Consider the following 21531-nt stretch of genomic DNA (forward strand, 5'->3'; position numbering starts at 1 on the left):
ACTAATGGATTTCCCTTCCATCTGCATTTCAAAAGAAGATTAACAGCATATTTATCATATAAGGGTACTGACTATGGCTCGCCACTTTTTCTGAAATGCAGCGTACTGCTGAATTAAGGCACTGGATGGTTAGACAAACTGGACTTTGGCATTAAGACAGGTCTCGGTTTGAATCTTGGTTCTGCTACTACTAGCTGTCAGCTCAGGTTGGTTAATTAGTTAACCTTTTTTGTCCTCAGTTTCATCAGTAAAATGAGTATCCAGTCTAGCGTTTGTGCATTAAGCCTGGTACATCTTAGATGCTCGATAAATGTGAGTCTGCTTCACCTCTGCTTGAACAGTGCAGCGCCCAGCGAGCTCATCCAGCCACACGGCTCTGAATACCACCTGTCTGCTGAGGTCTCCCAAATGTTCATCTCTAGCCTAGACCTCTCCCCTGAACTCCACCTTGAATAGCCTACTTGACACCTTGAATAGGTGCACGCCTCAAATTAACAGGTCCCAAGCTGAACTCCCTCACTAACCCTGCTCCTCCCTTAGCCTTCTCATTTCAGCAAACAGCAACTTCCCCTTCCACTCACTTGGACTGAAACCCTGCAACCTTGCAATCACTCTTGACCTCCCTTCCCTCCACTGTCAACCCAATCAGTCAGCAAATCCTGTCTGTTGTAAACATACCCAGAATCTGACCACTTCTTCCTGTGGTTCAAGTCAGCACCATCTCTGGTCTGTATTATTATAGTCGCCTCCTGACTAATCTCCCTGCTTCTGCTCTTGCCCCACTTCAGTCTATCCTTAAGACAGCAGCCAGAGGGATTTTATTATAACCTAAGTCCAGCAAGCTCACTCCTCTGCTCAAAACCCTTGGAAGGCCTCCAGTCTCACTCAGCAAAAGCCAAAGTCCAACCAGAACCTATACCACCCCTTCGCCCCTCCCCCAGTCCCACCTTCCTCTGACTCACTTCCTACTCTTGGTGTCCACCATTCTGCCCCAGCCACAAAGCTCTCCCTTCCTGGAAGGTCAGGCAGGTCCAGACTTAGAGGCTTCACATTAAGAGGCTCCTTGTCTGGAATGCTCTTTCCACAGATAAGCTCAAGTCCCCTGCACTTCAGGTCTAAAATATCACCTCACCAGTGAGGCCTTCCTTGACCCTCCTATCTAAAACTGCACACACTCCCCTGGCCCTCACCTGCCACCAATATGCACTTCCTGTTCTTCTTTCCTGCTTTATTTTCCTATTTTCCCCTCAGCACTTATTGCTCTTTCACTTACTATCTATTTCACATACTTATCAGTCTTTGAAAGCAGGGATTTTTGTCTGTTTTTTTTCCTGCTGTACTCCAGTGCCTAGTACAGTACCTGGTACAAAAAAGGTCTCCAAAATATTTGTTGAATGGTTGAAAGAATGAGAGAACGAATACTCTGGACTCTAAGCAGACAATAAAATATTTATTAAGCATCCATTATGTGGCCAGCATCGCATTAGGCAAAGGGGGATATGGCAGAATTGTAAGAGACGCTTTTTAACTCTTAAGGAACTTTTTAGACAGAAAGAAAAGAAACATCAAATGATGTTCTGTGAGTGCTAACTGCATGGAATAGCCAATGCTGTAGAGGTTAGAGAAGAGAGAAACCAACAATGACTGAGTAGTCAGGATGAACAGAGCATATAAGGAAAGGGCATTCCGAGGGAGGAGAATAATGTAGTAAAGACAGAGAGGAAGGAAAGAGCATGGAATCGTCACTTCAAGAGACGAGGCTAACTACGAGAGGGGAAAAACAGTACAACAAAAATGGACGGGAAGGTTTGGAGAACCAGGCAGAGTCTGAAATTGATACAAGAGGAAGAAAATCCGTATGACTGACTGGATGTGGGGGGTGACAGAAAAGGACAAATTAAAGATGGTTAAGCCACTGCAACAGTCTTCGAACTTTTTTGCTGGAATAGCCCCTAAAAGAACTCTGAAAAACTATATATCCCGTCTCACATTTTTAAGTTGCCATCTAACATTTATAACTTTAAACAATAGCAAATGATGTTTTTTTATTTTTTACTTTTATTATTATTATTATTTTTCTTCTTCTCCCCAAACCACCCCCAGTACATAGTTGTATGTTCTGGTTGTAAGTGCCTCTGGTTGTGGCATGTGGGATGCCCCTGCCCTCAGTGTGGCCTGATGAGCAGTGCCATGTCCACGCCCAGGATCCGAACTGGTGAAACCCTGGGCCGCTGAAGTAGAGCGTGCAAACTTAACCACTCAGCCACGGGGCTGGCCCCTGTGTTTTTTAAAATGTCTACTGAAGATGTCCTTAAAGTACATATGGAACATGTCTGCCATGCAATCAAATGACAAACCAGTCAGCTTGATCAGTTACATTCTGTCAAAAGAAATCTAACTTCAGTTTTCACTTCAAATAAACATGTTAATACTTCTCCCTCATGACAACCACCTTATTTCTGAATTCTCCTTTGAAGATGGATAGGCAAGGCAAAGGGTTGCTGTGAGCTTGTTGCCTGGATAAAACAAGGTGCTGCACCTCTTTGCTTTACTTTTGCGGTGTCTTGTGAAATTTTTAGCCCCTGGGCCAACGCACCACGCCTTTTTTCTTTTTCAGATGGTGGAGGTGACTGCAAGAGAACTGGGGAAGGAGAACCTTCAGAGGAGACAGTCTCAAGCATAATGATTTTAGAAGAGTACACATGGAAGAAGAAAATCTGGAAACTGATTCCCTTACCCATGCCCATGTCTCTCCTGAAAAGTCTCTGTGTACCCCTAGGGTACATGGACCCCGATGGGAGGACCACTGACCTCAAGTTTCCGTGTCTCACAGGTTAGAAAGAGGGTGGTAGCACTGACAGCAACACAAAGATGGAGGAGGGCTGGCTCTGGCGGTGTTGGCTGCTGCTGACAGCTGAAGCCAGGGAGAAAGATAAACTCTCACAAGGACAGGCCACAAACGGAGGGCAGGCCAAGTGCTGAGTCTTGGAAAAGGCCTGTGTTTAAGGGAGTGCAAGCAAACGAAACTGAGATAAAACAGAAAAACAAGGAGGTAAATCAGGGTTTCGGCTCAAACTGGGGCAACTGATGGAAGCTGCAAGAGAGACGTGGCACATCTGCTTTCCTAGAAGTTCTGCAGGAAAAATTTTCAAGTAAGTTAACTGGTAAGTAACTTATAAAAAATAAATTATACAAAATGGAATGCAAAGTTGACCTGTACTTTAAAGACACAACACGAGACTTCGACGACATTTCTATCTTTCAACAGCCGTTTTATGCCAAATCCCCCAAGCCCGTGAGAGTGCAGACTTGTTCAGTCTTCCACCACGGCCTTTAGGGAGCTGTCCATGAGGAAACTTAAGAAGTGCTGCTTGAAATCCATGTTTCTGTCCTCTTCTCCAGATTGAGAGGAAGACGTCCCTCCCTTCTCTTTTTTTTTTTTAAAGATTTTTTTTTTTTATTTTTCCTTTTTCTCCCCAAGCCCCCCAGTACATAGTTGTATATTCTTCGTTGTGGGTCCTTCTAGTTGTGGCACGTGGGACGCTGCCTCAGCGTGGTTTGATGAGCAGTGCCATGTCCGCGCCCAGGATTCGAACCAACGAAACACTGGGCCGCCTGCAGCGGAGCGCGCGAACTTAACCACTCGGCCACGGGGCCAGCCCCCCTCCCTTCTCTTTAAACAGCTCCTCCTGCCCTTTGGTCCCAGTCCTCTGAGTTCCACCCACACCAGTCTTCCTCGGGAACTTCCTCGATGATCTTTCTTGCTGGTTCCCTTATTCTTTTCTTCTCATTAACAACAACCATTACTATTATCATCAATACCGGCAACTGAACGGTACTGAGCACTCACACGTGTCATGCATTGAATGAAGCACTTTACATATATTATCCCACTAAATCCTCCTAACAACTGGGCAAGGTAAATAATAAAGGTTATTGCTTCATTTTACAAATAAGCAAACAAATCCAAGCAGTTCTCTGACCTGCCTGTGCTCATTAGCTAGGAAGTGATGAAGCCGATTCTAACTGATGGCTCTCACCTCTGCATCCACCACTCAGCCACTCGGCACATTATCCCCTCCACCTCCGAAGGCACCCAGGCTCTCAGCGGTACCCTCCAGCACTCCCCACCCACCCCAGCCTTTGGCTGCTGCTTTTAGCTCCTGCTCAATTTTACTTATTCCTTTTGCAGTCAATCTCCTAGAACCATGGTCTAACCCAGCGTCTCTATTTCTTGTCTACGCATTTCTTTCTTACCCTTCAGCAACGTGGTAGCAGACCCATAGCCCAGGCCGCCTTCCTAAACCTCACCTTCACCTTTTGCGAGACGATCTGGTTTAGATGGCCAACGGGCTCCTTAGAGCAAAGTGACTGAAACTCATCTCAAACTCAAAATTCAAGCTTATAGTTGGAGATAAAGGGATGGGGGACAGAGAACCTCAAAAAAAGCCTGTGTGTGTCACTGCTCTTAGGGATTGTACTGACAGGATCACGGCAACTCTGGGATTTCTAGTTTAAAGAGATGTTGGAAAAACCCATTTCATCCTTATCTCATCTGGATATTATAACTTTTCTGGATTATGGAATGTTACCATAGGTAATGGGTATTTTGCTTTGGGCAATATTGGAAGGACACATTCAAGATCTATCAAATAGCTACCTGCTCTTTTGATCAAATTTCAGTTAAATTTTCCCAAGCATCACAGAATAGAATATAAAATAGCACTGCTTTTGAACACCGGCTTATTTGTAGCTTATTTTTAGCAAATATTTTCAAATGATAATTTTATCATTTTTACTTTGAAGATCTGCCATCAGTTTTTTTTTCTATTCTTTCACCAAAGTGGAAATTCCTTGTGCTAAAGAACTATACAGAGGAAAGAAAGAAAATAGAAAGGAGAGAGAGCTAAGCCCTGCTTGACGCCGTCTGTCTGAGCGAGAGGTAGCTGCTGAGGCACTTCATGCTTAGAACCGGGTTACCAATCACCATCAGCTGGAAGGGCACTCGCAGGTTAAGGACATTTAGGTGGGGATGAAGCCCACCTTTGGAATTTGTTCAGAACTGGTCTTTTGTTTCTGTTCACCAGATTAAGCTTTGCGGATAGTAAGGGCAAGGGGCCAAAATACCTTCCACACACCAAAAATCCTGAATAGCTCCACTGAGTCATATGCTCAGTGGTTACTCCTAGGATATTCACATTCTTAGAACTGAAGAAACCTTAGAAATGCCTGACTCTAAACTTTTCATTAGATAGATAAGAAACTAATGCCCAAGGGGATAACCCGAACTCCCAAGGTTAGTAGAGCTCAGCTCAAATTAGAACCTCTATCACCTGATTTTCACTCTGCTGCTTTGGCCACATGCAGTGGCCCTGGCAGTGATCGGTGAGTGAAGCACAACAAGCAGCTGTGTGCTTTTAAAGCTACAGCTGTATCATGCCTCAGTTTCTCAATAACAACCTGTCTCAGCACCTTTTCACAGACACGTGCACAACCGTGTTTATGTCTGCTCATCTCCCTACCTGAAGACATTTAAAAACGTATTTTAATGCTAAATAGAGGTGCTCTCTTGTACTTTCTTTGCTAATCTAATTCTTGGGGACTCATGTCCTTACCCTCATCCGGCAATAAGAATACAGCAGTTGATTTCTGAGAGTTACCTCCAGCTGGATCTCTTAAATATTTTGACAACTGTGGTATAGGATTCAGGGAAACCGGGACAAGTGATCAAAACGTCCTGGGAATAAAAGAATAGAGCGGACATTTTAAAGGTAAACCAGTGCGTGGGTCTTACTTGTGAGAAAGAAAGAGAAAGGAGGGCTGTTACAAAGGTTAAGAAATACTAGTCTTTTAGTCACTTAACCCAACCAAACAACCTAAACCTGAACTGCCCCAAAGTCCTACCATAGTAACTCTTTCATTGCTCCGTTTCACCAGTGCTCATAGGAAGCAAGGCCTTCCCAAGCTTAGTGCGAGTGACTGATACACACACATGCCGGCTGGCTGGGAAAACTGCAAAAGCCGAAAAGTTTGATACAACCAAAGACTGACTCTGATGTCACCAACCCTCTTTTTGTCACGCCACAGGAACTAGACACTCAGGTTCTCACGAGCCTCTTGGCCCAGGAAAAAGTTAGTCACCCATCAGTGGCAAGCCCTCAGGAGTATTTCAAGTCAGATCAGATGGCAAAAGGGATGTCAAGAACATTATCCTTATGTTTGAACATCAGGATTATAGTATTTTTTGATACTGGTATAGTTTGTTCAAATGGTCACATAGTTATTTCGTTACTTTAATTTTTTTCCTAAAAACTATTTTACAAAAATTTATAGATTGAAAGAATGTTAAAGCTAAAAGAGGCTATTGACTGGCATTTCTTCATTTTAGTGGAACAGGGACAACAGATGTTTGGACGGACTTTGAGGTGCTTTAAGACACTGAAATGCCTTTACCAGAAAAGATAAAATGACACCCTTATTGCCTGTATTCAGTGCATTTTATTATATTTTAATTCTCTATAAGTTAGTAAACCACATGGTGGCAACTTCCAGGCAGATGATCTTATCAATCAGAATATCCCTGGACTCAGGAGACAAGAATCTCGTTTCGGGGCCAGCCCCGTGGCCGAGCAGTTAAGTTCACACGCTCCGCTTCGGCGGCCCAGGGTTTCACTGGTTCGAATCCTGGGCGCAGACACGGCAGTGCTCATCAAGCCATGCTGAGGTGCCATTCCGCATGCCACAACTAGAAGGACCTGCAATAGCATACACAACCATGTACTGGGGGGCTTTGGGGAGAAGAAGGAAAAGAATGTCTGTCGTTTGGAATCTGGTCCATCCCCACTCCACTCCCCTGGCCTCTGACTTGTCTGCCCGGCCTCTGCTGCTTTCTTTCATGCCCTTTCTGTTACTGCTTCCTCCTCTTCTTTCTGATTTACAGACCTGACATGTTTTATCGCCTATTTCTTAATGCTTTTTGGATTGCACACTTTATGATTCTCTTTTAAAAATATCTAATTAGTGTGTGGTAATCTCGGTTTTCTCCCGTTTTACTTATGCAGCTGGTTTTCAGTGGAGAAACAGGTTTTTGCTCCTTTTGTGACTTGATCTGGCCTAGGGTTGGCCTGTCACACTGTGAGTGGCTAATTAGCTGCTCTTTCTCCAACCCTCCCAAACACTTGTCATGATAATCTCTCTCGTGTTGAGAACTGCCAAATCTAATCTTGGTAAATATAAACGATATAGGTGAGATTTCTTTTTCTCCACGGGTATTTCAGCAAATGAAACAATAAACTCTTTCTTACCCAGCTAAGATTCTAACAGGAGAAAAGATAACAGCATCACGCCCCCTAACTGTCCTTATGAATCTGAATAGGTGTAATTGTATGTTGGATTTTCTCTCTCTCTAGGTCTGTGATCACATATAATCTCTCTTTCTTCTTTTTTTTTGGTGAGGAAGATTGGCCCTGAGCTAACATCTGTTGCCAACCTTTCTCTATTTTGTATGTGGGATGCCACCACAGCATGGTTTGATGAGTGGTGTGCAGGTCTGCACCAGGGATCCAAACCGGCAAACCCTGGGCCACTGAAGCGGAGCGCACAAACTTAACCACTATGCCATTGGGCTGGCCCCTCTTTATTCTTTTTTTAAGTGCACAATTCATTGAATTTTGTATATTCATAATGTTGTGCAACCATCCCCACTATCTAATGCCCCAACAAGAAACCCCATACCTCTTAGCAGTCACTCCCAATTCAATCCTCCTCTCCTGCCCTGACAATCACCAACCTACTTTCTGTCTTTATGGATTTGCATATTCTGGGCATTTCATAGCAATGGAATCACACAGTATGTGGCCTTTGTGTCTGGCTTCTTCCACTTGGCATCCTATCTCCAAAGTTCATCCACGTTGCAGCAGGTATCAGTGCTTCATTCTTTTTTACAGTTGAATAATACTTCATGAGCCAGCCCTGGTAGTTTAGTGGTTACGAAGCTTTGTGTCGCAGTCAGGGAACCACACCACTGTCTGCTGGCTGTCATTTGGGGCAGCTGCATGTTGCAGTGATGCTGAAAGCTATGCCACCAGTATTTTAAATACCAGGAGAGTCACCCATGGTGGACAGGTTTCAGCGGAGTTTTCAGACTAGACAGACTAGGAAGAAGGACCTGACCACCCACTTCCGAAACAAGTGGCCATGAAAATCCTGTGAACAGCAGCGGAGCACTGTCTGATGGAGCGCCAGAAGGTGAGAGGATGGTGCACAGAGACCAGGCAGGGTTCCGCTCTGCTGTCCGCAGGGCACTGGGAGTCGGAATCTACTCAACGGCACTAACAACAACAAAATATTCCATTGTGTGTATATAACATCTTGCTTAATTCATTCATCAGTTGGCAGACAACTGGGTTGTTTGTAGTTTTTGGCTATTATAATAATGCTATGAACATCTGGGTGCAAATTTTTGTGTGAACATATTCTTTCAATTCTTTTGGGTAGATAACTGGGAGTGGAATCGCTGGGTCATACGGTAACTGTTTAGCCAAATTGTCTTCCACAGTGGCCGCACCATTTTACATCCGCACCATTTTACATCCCCGCTAGCAATGCAGGAGGGTTCCGGTTTCTCCACATTCCCACCAACACTTGTTTTCTCTATTGTTTTTTTCAGATTATAGCTCTCCTAGTGGATGTGAAGAGGTATGTCACATGGTTTTGGTTTGCATTTCCCTAATGACTAATGATGTTGAGCACCTTTCCACGCGCTTATTGGCCATTAGTATGTCTTCTTTAGACAACTGTCTATTCATATCCTTTGACCATTTTTTAATTGGGTTATTTCTCTTTTTATTGTTGAGTTATAAGACTTCTTGATATATTCCAGCTACTAGACTTTTATCAGATATATGATTTACAAATATTTTCTCAATCTGTGGTTTATCTTTTTACTTTCTTGAAAGTGTCCTTTGATGCACAAAAGTTTTTAATTTCGATGAAGTCCAATTTATCCCTCACTATCAAAGCTAGAAACTATCTACTTCTTTTTATAACAGCATCTCAATATTACTTGAAGATTTGGGGAGAATTTTTAAAAATATTAATAAATTACATATTTTGAAATATAATAAAAAATATACATATTTTCAAAATGTCAAACAAGATGGTAAGACTTGAAGATATTTGGAACTTCTGGTGAAATGATGACCTGGGTCCTCATAATTACTCTGCTAGGCTGTTAGCGTGAATAATATAAATGAACACTATCTAGGAGATTTCATATTTTGCTTTTGCTTCTTATTCTTTTGGAAGAGCCAAAGAAGAATTGAAAAGTGGAGTCAGATTATTGTTTAGCCAAAGAATGAGGATTTCTAGTAGCCTTTGGTTCAATAGTTTTAGTCAGGGCCCCAGTATATGTGTACTCCAACCGTAACCAATCTTTTCCACTTTTGTCTGAGGTATATGCCATAGGAGCCTGAAAGGGCATTGTTCCAGTTGATCTCCGCTTGCTGGCTTGCAAACAGAAGTTTTATATTTATGGACAGTAATCCAGAGTGGTGTCCAAGTCTATCTGAGTTTAGACTTGCTATCACAGCAGAAATTAGAAACCTCAAGAGTTACAGGCCACTTACCAAGTCTACATGGATTCCACTTTTCATTATAGCATATACAAATATAAAAGGATCAGAACTTTGACCACCTGAGATCTCATCTCTTCCTCAGATTTGCATACAATACATGCACATGAATCCTCTATTTTTTTTAATAGTGAGTTCTTAATTCACTGCAAAATTACTATCTCACCATTTACAATTTTTGTAGCGCATATGACCATGTATGCTTTTCTTACGAAAACGCCATAGCAACATGAATACTTGGTACTAAAAAGCATCTTTGACAAAAGCTTTTTATTTTTAATTTAAACAGCCAATGGTAACAGTGGGGCATTTAAATAGTCTACTTGAAGACATCATGTGAGTCAAAAACATAACCTAGATCTGATCATTTTTGGCCTGATCTACCCACTTTCTGACAAACTGTCCCTGCAGTTACAATGCAGTGACATTTCTATCAGAAGCCTCTAACCAACAATTCTGGGACATTTGGTTTTCAGAATCCTTCATTCAAGGTGTCCAGAGTTTCATCAATCTCACTTATCTTCAAAGCCACTGCTTGAATAGGGAGGAACTTAAGGTTTAAAAACCAGTACATTTTAAGCCAAAAGGAAATTCTTATCCGGAAATTACTTTTCCTTATTTTTAGTGTCTTACTTGCCCACCCCCCCCTTCTTGTTTTGAAAATAGGAAGAAATAAAGATGCATACAACATCTTTCAGGCTACGCAAATTACAGACAGGCTTTGAAGGTCTCTAGGAAGCTACTGTTGCTTCACCAAGAGAACTCCAGCGGGCCCTAATCTCCTGGCCCTTGACTTCAGCAACTGCTGGGAAAAGTCAAAACACATACGTGCACCCCAACTACCCTCCCAGCACCCCCCGCAAAAACCTGTATGCTTGAGAAGGACAGTGTGTTTAGAACAGCTTCTCCTGGCAGCTGCAACTAGGGTGCCTAATTTTTGTTAAAGCTACAAGTCACAATCTATTAATTATATTAAGAAATGCGAGGAGATCAATTAGGAGGACTCCATATTGCTCCAGGTGGCTGATGTAAGACAGAAAAGGAAAGATGGAACTATTAGCCCAACAACCTTATGAAACCGATGCCTCCATATTTAACCTTCTCATCAAAAGTGTGCGACAGATGGTGTAGGTAATGATGACAGTTATGATAATAAAGGTGACAATGGTGTAATAATATCATTATGATAATGATATTAGTAACATAATTCAGTAATAAGAATAGTATTTGAAGAATAACAAGAGATGTTAGCAAATGAGGAAAACGAAACCATAAAGAAATGGAGAGCATTTGTTTATTCCAAAGATCAAAGGATACACTGACATTTCAGAAAGTTTAAGGTGCTATCAGGACACCAAGTATTACAGAACAGGCATGCGAAGAAATATACTACACCAGCGACCCTCAAACCTCAGGGTCATCAGTATAGCCTGGGGGGCTTGTTAAAACATTGCTGGGTGCCACCCTCAGAATTTCTCATTCAGTAGGACTGGTGCAGACCTGCGAATCTGCATTTCTAACAAGTTCCTAGTAGATGCTGACCCTGCAGGTCCCAAGACCACACTTCGAGTCTCCTTGGAAAGGAAGGCGATGAATATTTATTGAGGGAAGGGAGAGAACAATTATTTACAACTACTGTGGGTCAGGCGCGGTCAAGTGTTTGCACAATTTATCTCATTTACTCCACACAGCATCCCAACGAGCACAGCTTCTCAAACTTTTCCAGCAGAGGAGAATGAACGCATCTGCACAAAGGCTATGCCTAAGCAGTTCTCTAGAAATAAGAAATTTCTTTGATTATATTATTTTTAAAAATTCATGTGAATTCTGCCATTCTCTTTCAAAATAATGCTGCTTATTATGAATTAAATATTTTTATCAGATAAAATTATCTATCATATCACAATATCCTATTATATCATTTATCATAGAAGAATTATTTATCAGATAAACTGCTTAACCCTCAACCTCACTTTGCTAGTAAAACTGGCCTTTGCGAACATGAAGAAACGGATGGCTGACGTTTAGTAATTAGTCTATGGTGACACAGCTAGTACATGTTTAATCCAGAATTTCCAGCTGGGCCTGCAGGTCTCTACAGACGATGCACGTCCCACCCCCACCACCTGAAAGGACTGTCAGGTTTTTCTCAGCTGTGCCTTCATGGATCCTCTGTTGTTCGAGCCAAACCAAACTACCTGCTGTTCCTCAGATTTTTCTCACTTTTCCTGATCTCCACATCTATGCTCATAATTCTTTGCAGCTGAAAACCTCCCGGTTCATCTCTACCTGACTAGGACCTTCCACACCCTTTAAAGTCCAGCTGAAATGCCATTCCCTTTTTGAAGACCCAACCCCATTTTTAAAAGGCTGCTGGGCTGGACACCTCTAGTGGGTTCCCACGGCTGCCCAGACAGATTTAATGTCAGTGGATGTGTAATTATTTTTGTTAAGTTAGCTTGTACTTATAATCTCACAGGCCCTAATTTACACATGCCTCTGCAAAGAAATGATTCTATTTGACATTAAAGTTATACCGGCATTCAAAACATGAAGTTTTGTGCAATGTAAGATATTAGAATGTAGATAAAAAGCAGTTGAAAAAATATATTTAAAAGAAATACCCAAACAGGAAGCTTTAGATAATGATGAAATTTGTGGCTATTAATTAAAGATAAAGTCTAAAAATGTAGAATATACCTAGACTTTTAGAACTGGAAAAGGCCAGAGCTGGCCCCGTGGCCGAGTGGTTAAGTTCGTGCGCTCCGCTGCAGGCGGCCCAGTGTCTTGTTGGTTCGAATCCTGGGCGCGGACATAGCACTGCTCATCAAGCCACGGTGAGGCAGCGTCCCACATGCCACAACTAGAAGGGCCCACAATGAAGAATATACAACTATGTACCGGGGGGCTTTGGGGAGAAAAAGGAAAAAAGTAAAATCTTTAAAAAAAAAAAAAAAAGAATTGGAAGAGGCCTTCAAAGTCATTTAGGATAACTCCCTTATTTTATAGGAGTAGAATTTTTGAACCCTGCTTTGTATTATGGTCAGAAGTCCCACTTGTTTAGTTAATGCTGTTTAATTTCCACCTAGCTTAGGTTTGGTCTCTTTATATTGTAATTTCAATGCTATTGAAGAAAACTTTTTGCAGTGAATAATGGATTTAGTTCTGAAGGGCGAGACCTGACTTTGGTCCAAAGGGAACTAAACTGTAGGGTCTCCTTTGATTTTAAAGGTTTCTAACCTTATGATGCTAATTCTGAACCTCTCAGGAATGAGTCCTTACCCTCAAGAGCAATTTTTGATCAATCTAACGGCCAAGCCACAGTCGCAGCCAAGACTGGAGAACACTCATACTAAGCAGGGTGGCCATCTGCTCCACTTGGCCAGCTCCAGCTTTGGACGCTGAGAGGAATCTCATATGCTGATTACATCCTGGTTTAACCACGCAGAATGAAGAGAGAAAAGGACACAGGACAATTATCTTTTCCACCCCCACAAGCTCCTCCCAACCCCAGTGTGGTAAAGAGCAAAAACTCTAGAGTTGGGTAGGAACAAGTGTGACCGTACGCAAGTTACTAAATGTTTGTAGAATCCAGTTTCCTATCTGCACAAGAGTGATACAGTCCTATAATTATTTTATGGGTTACTGGCAGGTTCAGGTGAGGGATTGCCTGTTCAGCATTTAGGACAATGTCTAGTATGTCGCAAATCCTCAACAAACGCCAGCTATTATTCTCAACAAGGGGTGGCAACGCTAACATAATCGACGTGAACTAGATTCTTTTCTCTCTGTATAATCTTTTCTGTGGCATTTCATTCCCTCCCTGATTCAATTACGATACCAACATTGACTGCTAAAACTGTGTCTTTAGCCTAACTTCTTTCCTGAGCTCCTGACTAGGCTTCACAACTTTCAAGACACCTGAAAGTGCCCTGGGAACCTAAAGCAAACCCCAAACCAGACCATTCCCTGGGGCACAGAACAGCATCTGACCCTCCTCTTGACCTCTGCATTTGTGAGAGCTATCATCATCTTTCCAGCTACCCAGGCAGAAGGACTGGGCCTTTTTTATAAAACAACTTACCTTCCATTTAATCAGTTGCCAAGTCATTCATTCATACAGTCACTTATTCAACAAATACATATTGAGCCTTTTCCAAAAGCCAGGTACTGTGTTAAACTCTGGGTATACTGCGGTGAACAAAACTCACGGTTTCTGCCCTCAGTTACAAATACCTAATTCAAATTGGAACATCCACTTGGAAGGAAATTTCAGTCAGCATGAGAAAGTACGACAGAGGACATAATTTAAGAAGAGAGTCAGGAAAGAACTCTCAGAGGAATCTGAACCGAGGACAATCTGAACTGAGACCTGAAAGAGGAACAGGAGTCTGCCGGGTGAGTATTGAGTGAAGAACATTCTAGGCAGTGACATCAGCAGGGACAAAGGCTCCGAGGTAGGAAAGGGCTTAGTGTCTTTTCTGAGGAACTGGAAGAAGGCCCTGCGGCTGAAGGGTTGTGAGGTTGCTTGAGATAAGGCTGGGGCAGCAGGCAGGGGCTTTGGGGCCACGGATGGAAGCCCTGAAGGGTTCTGAGCAGCAGAGGCACAGGACCCAACCAGTCTGGCTGCTCTGGAGAAGGGACTGGAGGGAGTGAGGGCAGAATTAGAGACCAGGCAAGAGGCTCCTTGGGCGCTTCTGGTGACGGATGGTCAGCAGCTGTGGGGATGAAAAGTGGATGTATTTGAGACACAACGTGGAGGCAGTATTGATAGGACTTGGTGACTAGGATGTGGCGAGAGAGCGAAAGAGAGATGACAAGGCTGACTCTTAGGTTTCTGGCATGAGCAGCTGTATAGAGGAAAGCGTTTACAGAATCTACCTTTCAAAAGATTCTACATTCCTAAAATACCCGCCATGAGATCCCTACTTTCCCCCTCAGTGCAACCACCTTGTCTCCAAGTCATTATAATTGTTTGGATCATTGTTCCTTCTCATGAGTTTCCCTGCCTCTTGTCTATGTCTACTTCAATCACACAACGCTGTAGCATCTTCCTAATGCACTTCCAGTCACATTAGTCTGCATCCAAATATCTCCAATGGCTCCCCATCACCAACTTAATCAAGTACAAACTCTTTACCTTGGCTTTCAAGGCTTCAGAACTCACCTTTTCGGTCTTCCCTCCCACCACTTCTCTATTAAGTTCTGTTTTAGTCAAACTGGACTACTTACTGTTCCTTGAATGTGTTACCACGCATTCCTACCTCAGGGCCTTTGGTCGTGCTATTCTTTTTGTCTTAACATCTCAGTTGAAACCTCACTCAACTTTCAAAATTCATTAAAGTTCTAAAATTTAAATCTCATAAAGCTTTGTAATTCTCTATGGCACTTACATTTCTGCCTTTTATTGTGGTTATTAGGGTACTTATCTCATGCCTATTCCCTACCCACTAACAGACCATAATCTCTTTGAGTACACGGCTCTGTTACTCACACTGCCCCATTGCTCTTGCCCGTGCAGGGTCAAGCATAGTGCTTCACCCACAGCTGGTACATTTTATTGAATTAATTTGGAAAAATTCATGTTGTTAATTACACTGAGTGACGAGACCCAAGTGGTTGACAGGGAGATGTTTTCCAGTAGCATTTGCCAGCACCAGGGCTCATAGCAAAATCCATCTTCCACCAAACTCCTTGCAGTGATACACAAGACAGACATACACACAAGCCTTTAACAGAGTCTTCTGGCTGTTCCAAATACTCCAATGCAGCAGTCCTCAGAAGCTTACCCTTTCCTCGAAGCAGTGAATATTAGAAATTATGGCCTCTAACGCAGATTTTTCAAACTACTTGTTGTAACCCATTAATGGGTCACGAAATTAATTTAGTGGGTTATAAACAACACTACAAAATAAAATAGAAAATAGCTAAACACACTGCCTATAGTAAGGATAAGTAACGTTTCCTGAAACTTTTGTTTGAACGCATATATACACCTGTATGTGCACTGGGTCATGATGTAAAACATATTCCCTACCATGGGTCTCAGTCAAAAATGTTTGAAAGCGACTGTTTTAGTGCTCTGCAGCCCGCCCCAAGACCACCACACAGAACTCAAGTAGAGAAAGTAAGATGTTAAGAAAACAGTAATGAGACTATCTAATTAGAAGTTATTCGCACTTTAAAATGTGGATGTCTGATATACCTAACTCTTCCCTCAGGGTATCTGTATTTAGGCGCTTTTAACCGAAATCAATCTCGAATTAGTAGAAAGTGAGTCACAAATCATTCTGGACTACAGGCCTTCTTGGTATCTTTAGCAAGGATTTCCTCCAACATCCCAGTTCCCCAAGAGAACCAGGAACTCCATTGCTGAAAGGCTACTGGTTTCTAGGTCACAATACACAGAAGTGGTAATACCTTTGGTAAGGGAAACATATCTACAACCAGAAATCACTCTTTCTTCCATGCACATGTCAAGCTTATCAATTTACGTTTGCATTTAACCTATACATAGAAAACACAATCCTATATATCCACGTGGAAGAGCTATGCCTGATACGAGGTAACATGAAGCACCAAATTGATCTAAAAATGAGAAATACTATGAGTCACTGAAGGCACTGGCACATGTGAAACAGGAAGGAGGGATATGGGAAATGGTAGAATGGGCAAGGGGGCTCAGAAGTGGGGGAGATGCATTACACCAAGTGTTTACTACTTTGATGATTGGTGGAAATGAGAGGATGAGAGGAGAGGGGTAATATATGGAGAAAACAACATCCTAATCAGTTGGATGCCCCACAACAGTACACAGGAGTAGCCCACTAGGAGACCCCGGCAGCATTTGATTATGTCAGCACAAAAAGGACAAATTCCAGGTCTAATTCCAGCTATAGCTCCATTGAACAGTTTGCCCCTTATAATTTGTTGCTACTTGTGTTTCATTCTCAATTTATAGTTGAGAAATCAACAGTGAGCTTCCTAACTAATGAATGTAAACACTCTTAATTGCCAATTACAACCCCAACAAATAACTGCGTCAGAAAACAGGTTGAAGGAATAGGACGTTGAAAGCTAGTGTGGTGCAAAGAGACCTAGTTTGAGGTGTTGACAAATACGGGTTAGGTTTGGGTGACAGAGAGCAAGTCACACAACCTAAGGTCGCTTCCACCTCTAAAACTTGTACAATTCTACAAGGGAGGGAAAAGGTGACCTTCATTTGGGAGAAAGGAAGATCATCTTGGTTTGATACGTAATAGGCAAATAATGATATTAGCCAAGGTTGTTTAAATATGAATAAATGCCTCCCACATTATTTAGATCGAGTTAACACCCTTAGGTGATATCATATGCCAGTGTCTCTACTGACTATTGGATAAATTCCAAACTTCTTTCTGGCATTTAAAACATTCCACATCTGCCCAACTTTATCTCAAACTTCCTAAGATTTAGATCTCTAATCCTCTGCTCTGTCCTAGCCCCGTCTGCTTAATTCTTCTCCACCCCTTACTCTCCTAGCTAAAGTCCCATAACCTTCATAAAAACTTCCAACTACTCAAATATTTACATTATCAGATTTTGACCTCTGAATTCGTACAAGACTTTACAGCAATCTTATTAGGTAGGCATTACTGTCCTCATTTCACAGATCAAGAAAATTGAGGTCCAGAGAGGTTAAGTGGTTTGCCTAGGGTCCCAGTTTGTAAGCAGCAGCAGGACTGGGTCTGATCTGTCCAGCTTTCAAGTCCACGCCTTTTTGCTCATTGTATCATGAAGCTTCCATGTATTAAAAAATTGTGCAGGAAGGATGCAGTAAAAAGCCTATAAACCAGTTATAATACAGCTTGTTGTCACATAAATTCAGATATACCACCTCCTTTGAACCATGTGGTTAAATAAACGCTTGGGGTGGCAGGGATAGTTTTTAAGAGGGTTGTCAGTCCTGTGTCCCAAGTCCTACATTATGGTGCTGTTCCAGGGCAATCCAGGGTAAATGACAGGCAGGTGGTTAAGGGGAAAAAAAGCAATATGGTATAAGAAGAAAATATTAGAAACAGGACAGAAAAGAGACGAAAGTGTAATATAAGCTGGCAATGCACAAAATAGAAACTCGGGATACGTAAGTATGGAATATGGGGCTGAGGCGGCCCGCACGGCTAAAATACCTAAGTTAGGGGCCTATGCCTACTGATAAGAAGCGCGCGTGTGTGAGGGTTGACATTAATAACAGACAGCAGTACACATGGACACAGAGTAGAACTCAAGAGAGAGACAAATAAGGGCAGGTCGTGAGGACACGTGGTAGATCACGGCATGGTGAGAGGTGGTGGCGCCAAATGAGGCCAGAAGGGTACAGCAGACGCGGAAGAGAAAGGTGATGAGAGGTTCAGAGGGCACGGCACCCCCAGACTTGAGACAAGACTTGTCCTCCTCTCGATAGCTGGTTGCTATGTTGGAGGATTCACATCCACACCCCACAAAGCCCGCCTGGGTGGCTCCGGGAAGCGGGGGAGGTCACGTCCCCATTCCTCGGGGACTCCGCGAGGGGGCGGAAGGAGGCAGGAGGGTCCTTACCTAGGAAGATGGAGATGATGAGCCGTAGCGCCTGTTCTGTCGCGCCCAGGGACGCTGCCAACTTGTTAAGGCTCAGCTCCTGGAAACCCCACCGCAGCACCGTCGCCAGCTCCGCCACCGTCCCCACGTCCCCCTCAGCTGCGGACGCCATCTTAGCTCCCGGCTCCCCCCAGGGACCCCCAGCTCCGCGCACCCCGAATGTGGGCACAACGCTGTAGCTTCACCCCCAATTCCGGCCGGGAGCCCGCCCACGGCGTGCGCATTGGCTGCGGGCCCGCCCAGTGGCTCCAGGCTCGCCCGCTTATTGGTCGGTCTGCCAGGGGGCGGGGCCTGGCGCAGCAAGGTAAGCAGAGGGCGGGTCTGAACATTTGTAAGGCAGAGGTGACCCAGGCCCAGAAGGAGCGCAGGGCAGGCTGTGGGGCGGGGCTTGGAATCGGGAACTGGAGACGCGATTAGAAAAGTCTACAGCCGGCGGCGAGGTGATTGTACAACCCGGTTCTAACTGCTTGGGGGAGGAGTCGGTGAGGGCGAGTTGTCCAGCCCGTTCGGGCGCTGTCTTCCCATTGGCTGAGATCGGAGCAGGCGAGAGTCGGGGCGGGCGGGGGGGAGGGGGGGGGCGCCCAGCCGAGGTTACTCGCGGTCGCCGGCGTGCCGGGGTTACTGGGGCATGTAACAGAGAGGGCGGGAATTCCTGCTGCAGCCTCGCGAGCGCCTCCTAACGGTACCTACGGGCAGTTCTTACACCGTTAGACACGCTGCCTTCCACCCAAAGGGTCTTCAGAGAGCCTGCCGCCCAGAACACTACTTGCCTGCTCCTTTTATTTCATGCACCCCCTTTTCATGTAACTTCCTATATTAAAACGTTACCTTCCCCCGAGAGGCGATGAAATTAAGACATGCCGATTTAATCCTTATTCATTAAAAATTAAACTAGTTTGTCACTATTTAACACTATTTAACACAAGTTCATGATAAAAAGTCAAACAATATAGAAACATAAAGCAGAAAACAAAACTCCTTTCTTCCCACTCTGCTTCCCATTTTTACTTCCTACAGGTAAGCGCTGTTCAGATTAAAATGTGTTGAGCATTACCATGTGCCAGGGACTGTGCTTGGCTCTGAGCCCTAAACTCTGGTGCGGGCATGGTGCACAGTCGTAGAAGCGAATGTAAGTGCGCTGATGGAAAGGAACGAGGTTCTCTGAGAGTATGTAACAAAGGAAAACTAAGAGTTTCTTGTGATAACTGGAGTTTGCGGAGCATTCTTGTACAATTGCGACTTACACTTCTATAGCACTTTAAACTTTATAAAGCGCTTATATCCATATTATTTCACTTAATTTGGTTGTGAAACAGGGCATTATTATGATGTCCTGTTAGAGACACAGAGGCTTGGAAAAATTAAGGAACTGGCTAAGTTCCTTTCCTCCCAGCATGTGGCAGAGACAGAATTTGAACCTAAGTCTGTTGTTTCACCTCTCTCCTCCTTTTTTTGGGCAAAACTTTTAAAAATATGAAATATTCCTAAATATTCAGAAAAGTAGAGAATAATATAACTTCCCCCAGGTTAAGAAACAAATATCACATTCAGTTGAAGAGCCTGGTATATCCCTTCCCTGTGGCATTTCCCTCTTTCCCTTCTCAGAGGTCACCACTTTGCTGACTTTGGTATTTGTCAAGTTCATGCCCATTTTTATACTTTGCATACTGTATATATCCAGAAACAATATATAGTAGGTTTTGCATGATTTTAAACTTTATATTAATAATATTACAATGAATATATCATTTTGCAACTTGCTTAACATCTTTAATGAGGTATTCATATTGTTACATGTAGCTCTAATTCGTTCATCTTAGCTGTGATGTATGATTCCACCACAATTAATTAAAACAGTTTTTTTTATTGAATTCATAATAGTTTACATCATTGTGAAATTTCAGTTGTATATTATTTCTTGTCTGTGCTCCTCTTCACCCCCTGTGCCCACCCCGACCCTTCTTCCCCTGGGAACTGTTTTCTTTGTCCATATGTTTGTTTATATTCCACATATGAGTGAAATCATATGGTGTTTGTCTTTCTCAGTCTGGCTTATTTCGTTTAGCATAATTCCCTCCAGGTCCATCCACGTTGTTGCAAATGGGATGATTTTCTTTTTTATGGCTGAGTAGTATTCCATTGTGTATATAAACCACATCTTTATCCACTCATCAGTGGATGGGCGCTTGGATTGTTCCCATGTCTTGGCTGTTGTGAAGAGTGCTGCAATGAACATAGGGGTACGTATGTTACTTTGGATTGTCGATTTCAAGTTGTTTGGGTAGATACCCAGTAGTGGGATAGCTGGGTCATCTGGTAGTTGTATTTTTAGTTTTTTGAGGAATCTCCATACTGTTTTCCACAGTGGCTGCACCAGTTTGCATTCCCACCAGCAGTGTGTGAGGGTTCCCTTCTCTCCACACCCTCTCCAACGTTTGTTATTTTTAGTCTTAGTGGTTATAGCCATTTTAACAGGCATCAGGTGGTATCTTAGTGTCGTTTTGATTTGCATTTCCTTGATGATTAGTGATAGGACATCTTTTCATGTGTTTATTGGCCATCTGTATATCTTCTTTGGAAAAATGTCTGTTCATATCCTCTTCCCATTTTTTAATCGGGCTGTTTGTTTTTTGTTGTTCAGTTGTGTGAGTTCCTTATATATTATGGAGATTTACCCCTTGCTGGATATATGATTTGCAAAAATTTTGTCCCAATTGGTGGGTTGTCTTTTTGTTTTGATCCTAGTTTCTTTTGCCTTGCAGAAGCTCTTTAGTCTAATGAAGTCCCACTTGCTTATTTTTTCTTTTTGTTTTCCTTGTCTGAGAAGACAATTAATTTTTCATGGTCGTGTTGAGGAATGCTTGGATTGTTTCCTATCTATGAATGTATTTTATTGCAAACATTGCTGTAACGTTTCTCCTCTAAGCAACAGTGAGAGTTTCTCTAGGACCGTGACTCCAAACTAAAAAATTAACTAGGATCTACTGTGAGAAACACATTGCTATCCAGTATACACACATATTCGCACAGTAGACAACAAATACATATTTTACTCACACACACGATACACTGCCATACTATGTGTGTGTTCTCTGATAATTTCTATTCTATTTTAATTTGTTAAAAAAATTGCTGATCCTGGGGCCGGCCCTGTGGCTGAGTGGTTAAGTTTGTGTGCTCCACTTCGGCGGCCCAGAGTTTTGCTGGTTTAGATCCTGGGCGCTGACATGGCACCGCTCATCAAGCCATGCTGAGGCGGCATCCCACATGCCACAACTAGAGG

At 43.0% G+C, this 21531-nt stretch overlaps 2 protein-coding genes across 7 annotated transcripts in view; one reads left to right on the forward strand and one right to left on the reverse strand.

Moving 5' to 3' along the window:
• The window catches only part of LPCAT3 (lysophosphatidylcholine acyltransferase 3), a 36412-nt gene extending 17856 nt beyond the window's left edge, over positions 1 to 18556 (reverse strand). For 2 of the 3 annotated variants that reach the window (XR_011439972.1, XM_001497952.7), the window contains exon 1: positions 18210 to 18556. Coding sequence is in view for 1 of the 3 variants with exons in the window: in XM_001497952.7 (XP_001498002.4) it covers positions 18210 to 18360 (151 nt within the window). In the remaining 2 variants the exon portion in view is untranslated. The remainder of the gene's footprint in view (positions 1 to 18209) is intronic. The other variant, XM_070270928.1, reaches the window with a different exon arrangement.
• Positions 18557 to 18566: 10 nt separating this feature from the next.
• C1S (complement C1s) overlaps positions 18567 to 21531 on the forward strand; it is a 53090-nt gene continuing 50125 nt past the window's right edge. For 2 of the 4 annotated variants that reach the window (XM_014740550.3, XM_070270927.1), the window contains exon 1: positions 18570 to 18688. The gene's annotated coding sequence lies outside the window, so the exon portion shown is untranslated. Of the gene's footprint in view, positions 18689 to 21531 lie in introns of all 4 variants that reach the window. The other 2 variants (XM_001492587.7, XM_070270925.1) reach the window with 2 other exon arrangements.

The sequence above is a fragment of the Equus caballus genome, chromosome 6 (genome assembly GCF_041296265.1).
Source record: "Equus caballus isolate H_3958 breed thoroughbred chromosome 6, TB-T2T, whole genome shotgun sequence".
In the NCBI taxonomy this organism is placed as follows: Eukaryota; Metazoa; Chordata; class Mammalia; order Perissodactyla; family Equidae; genus Equus; species Equus caballus.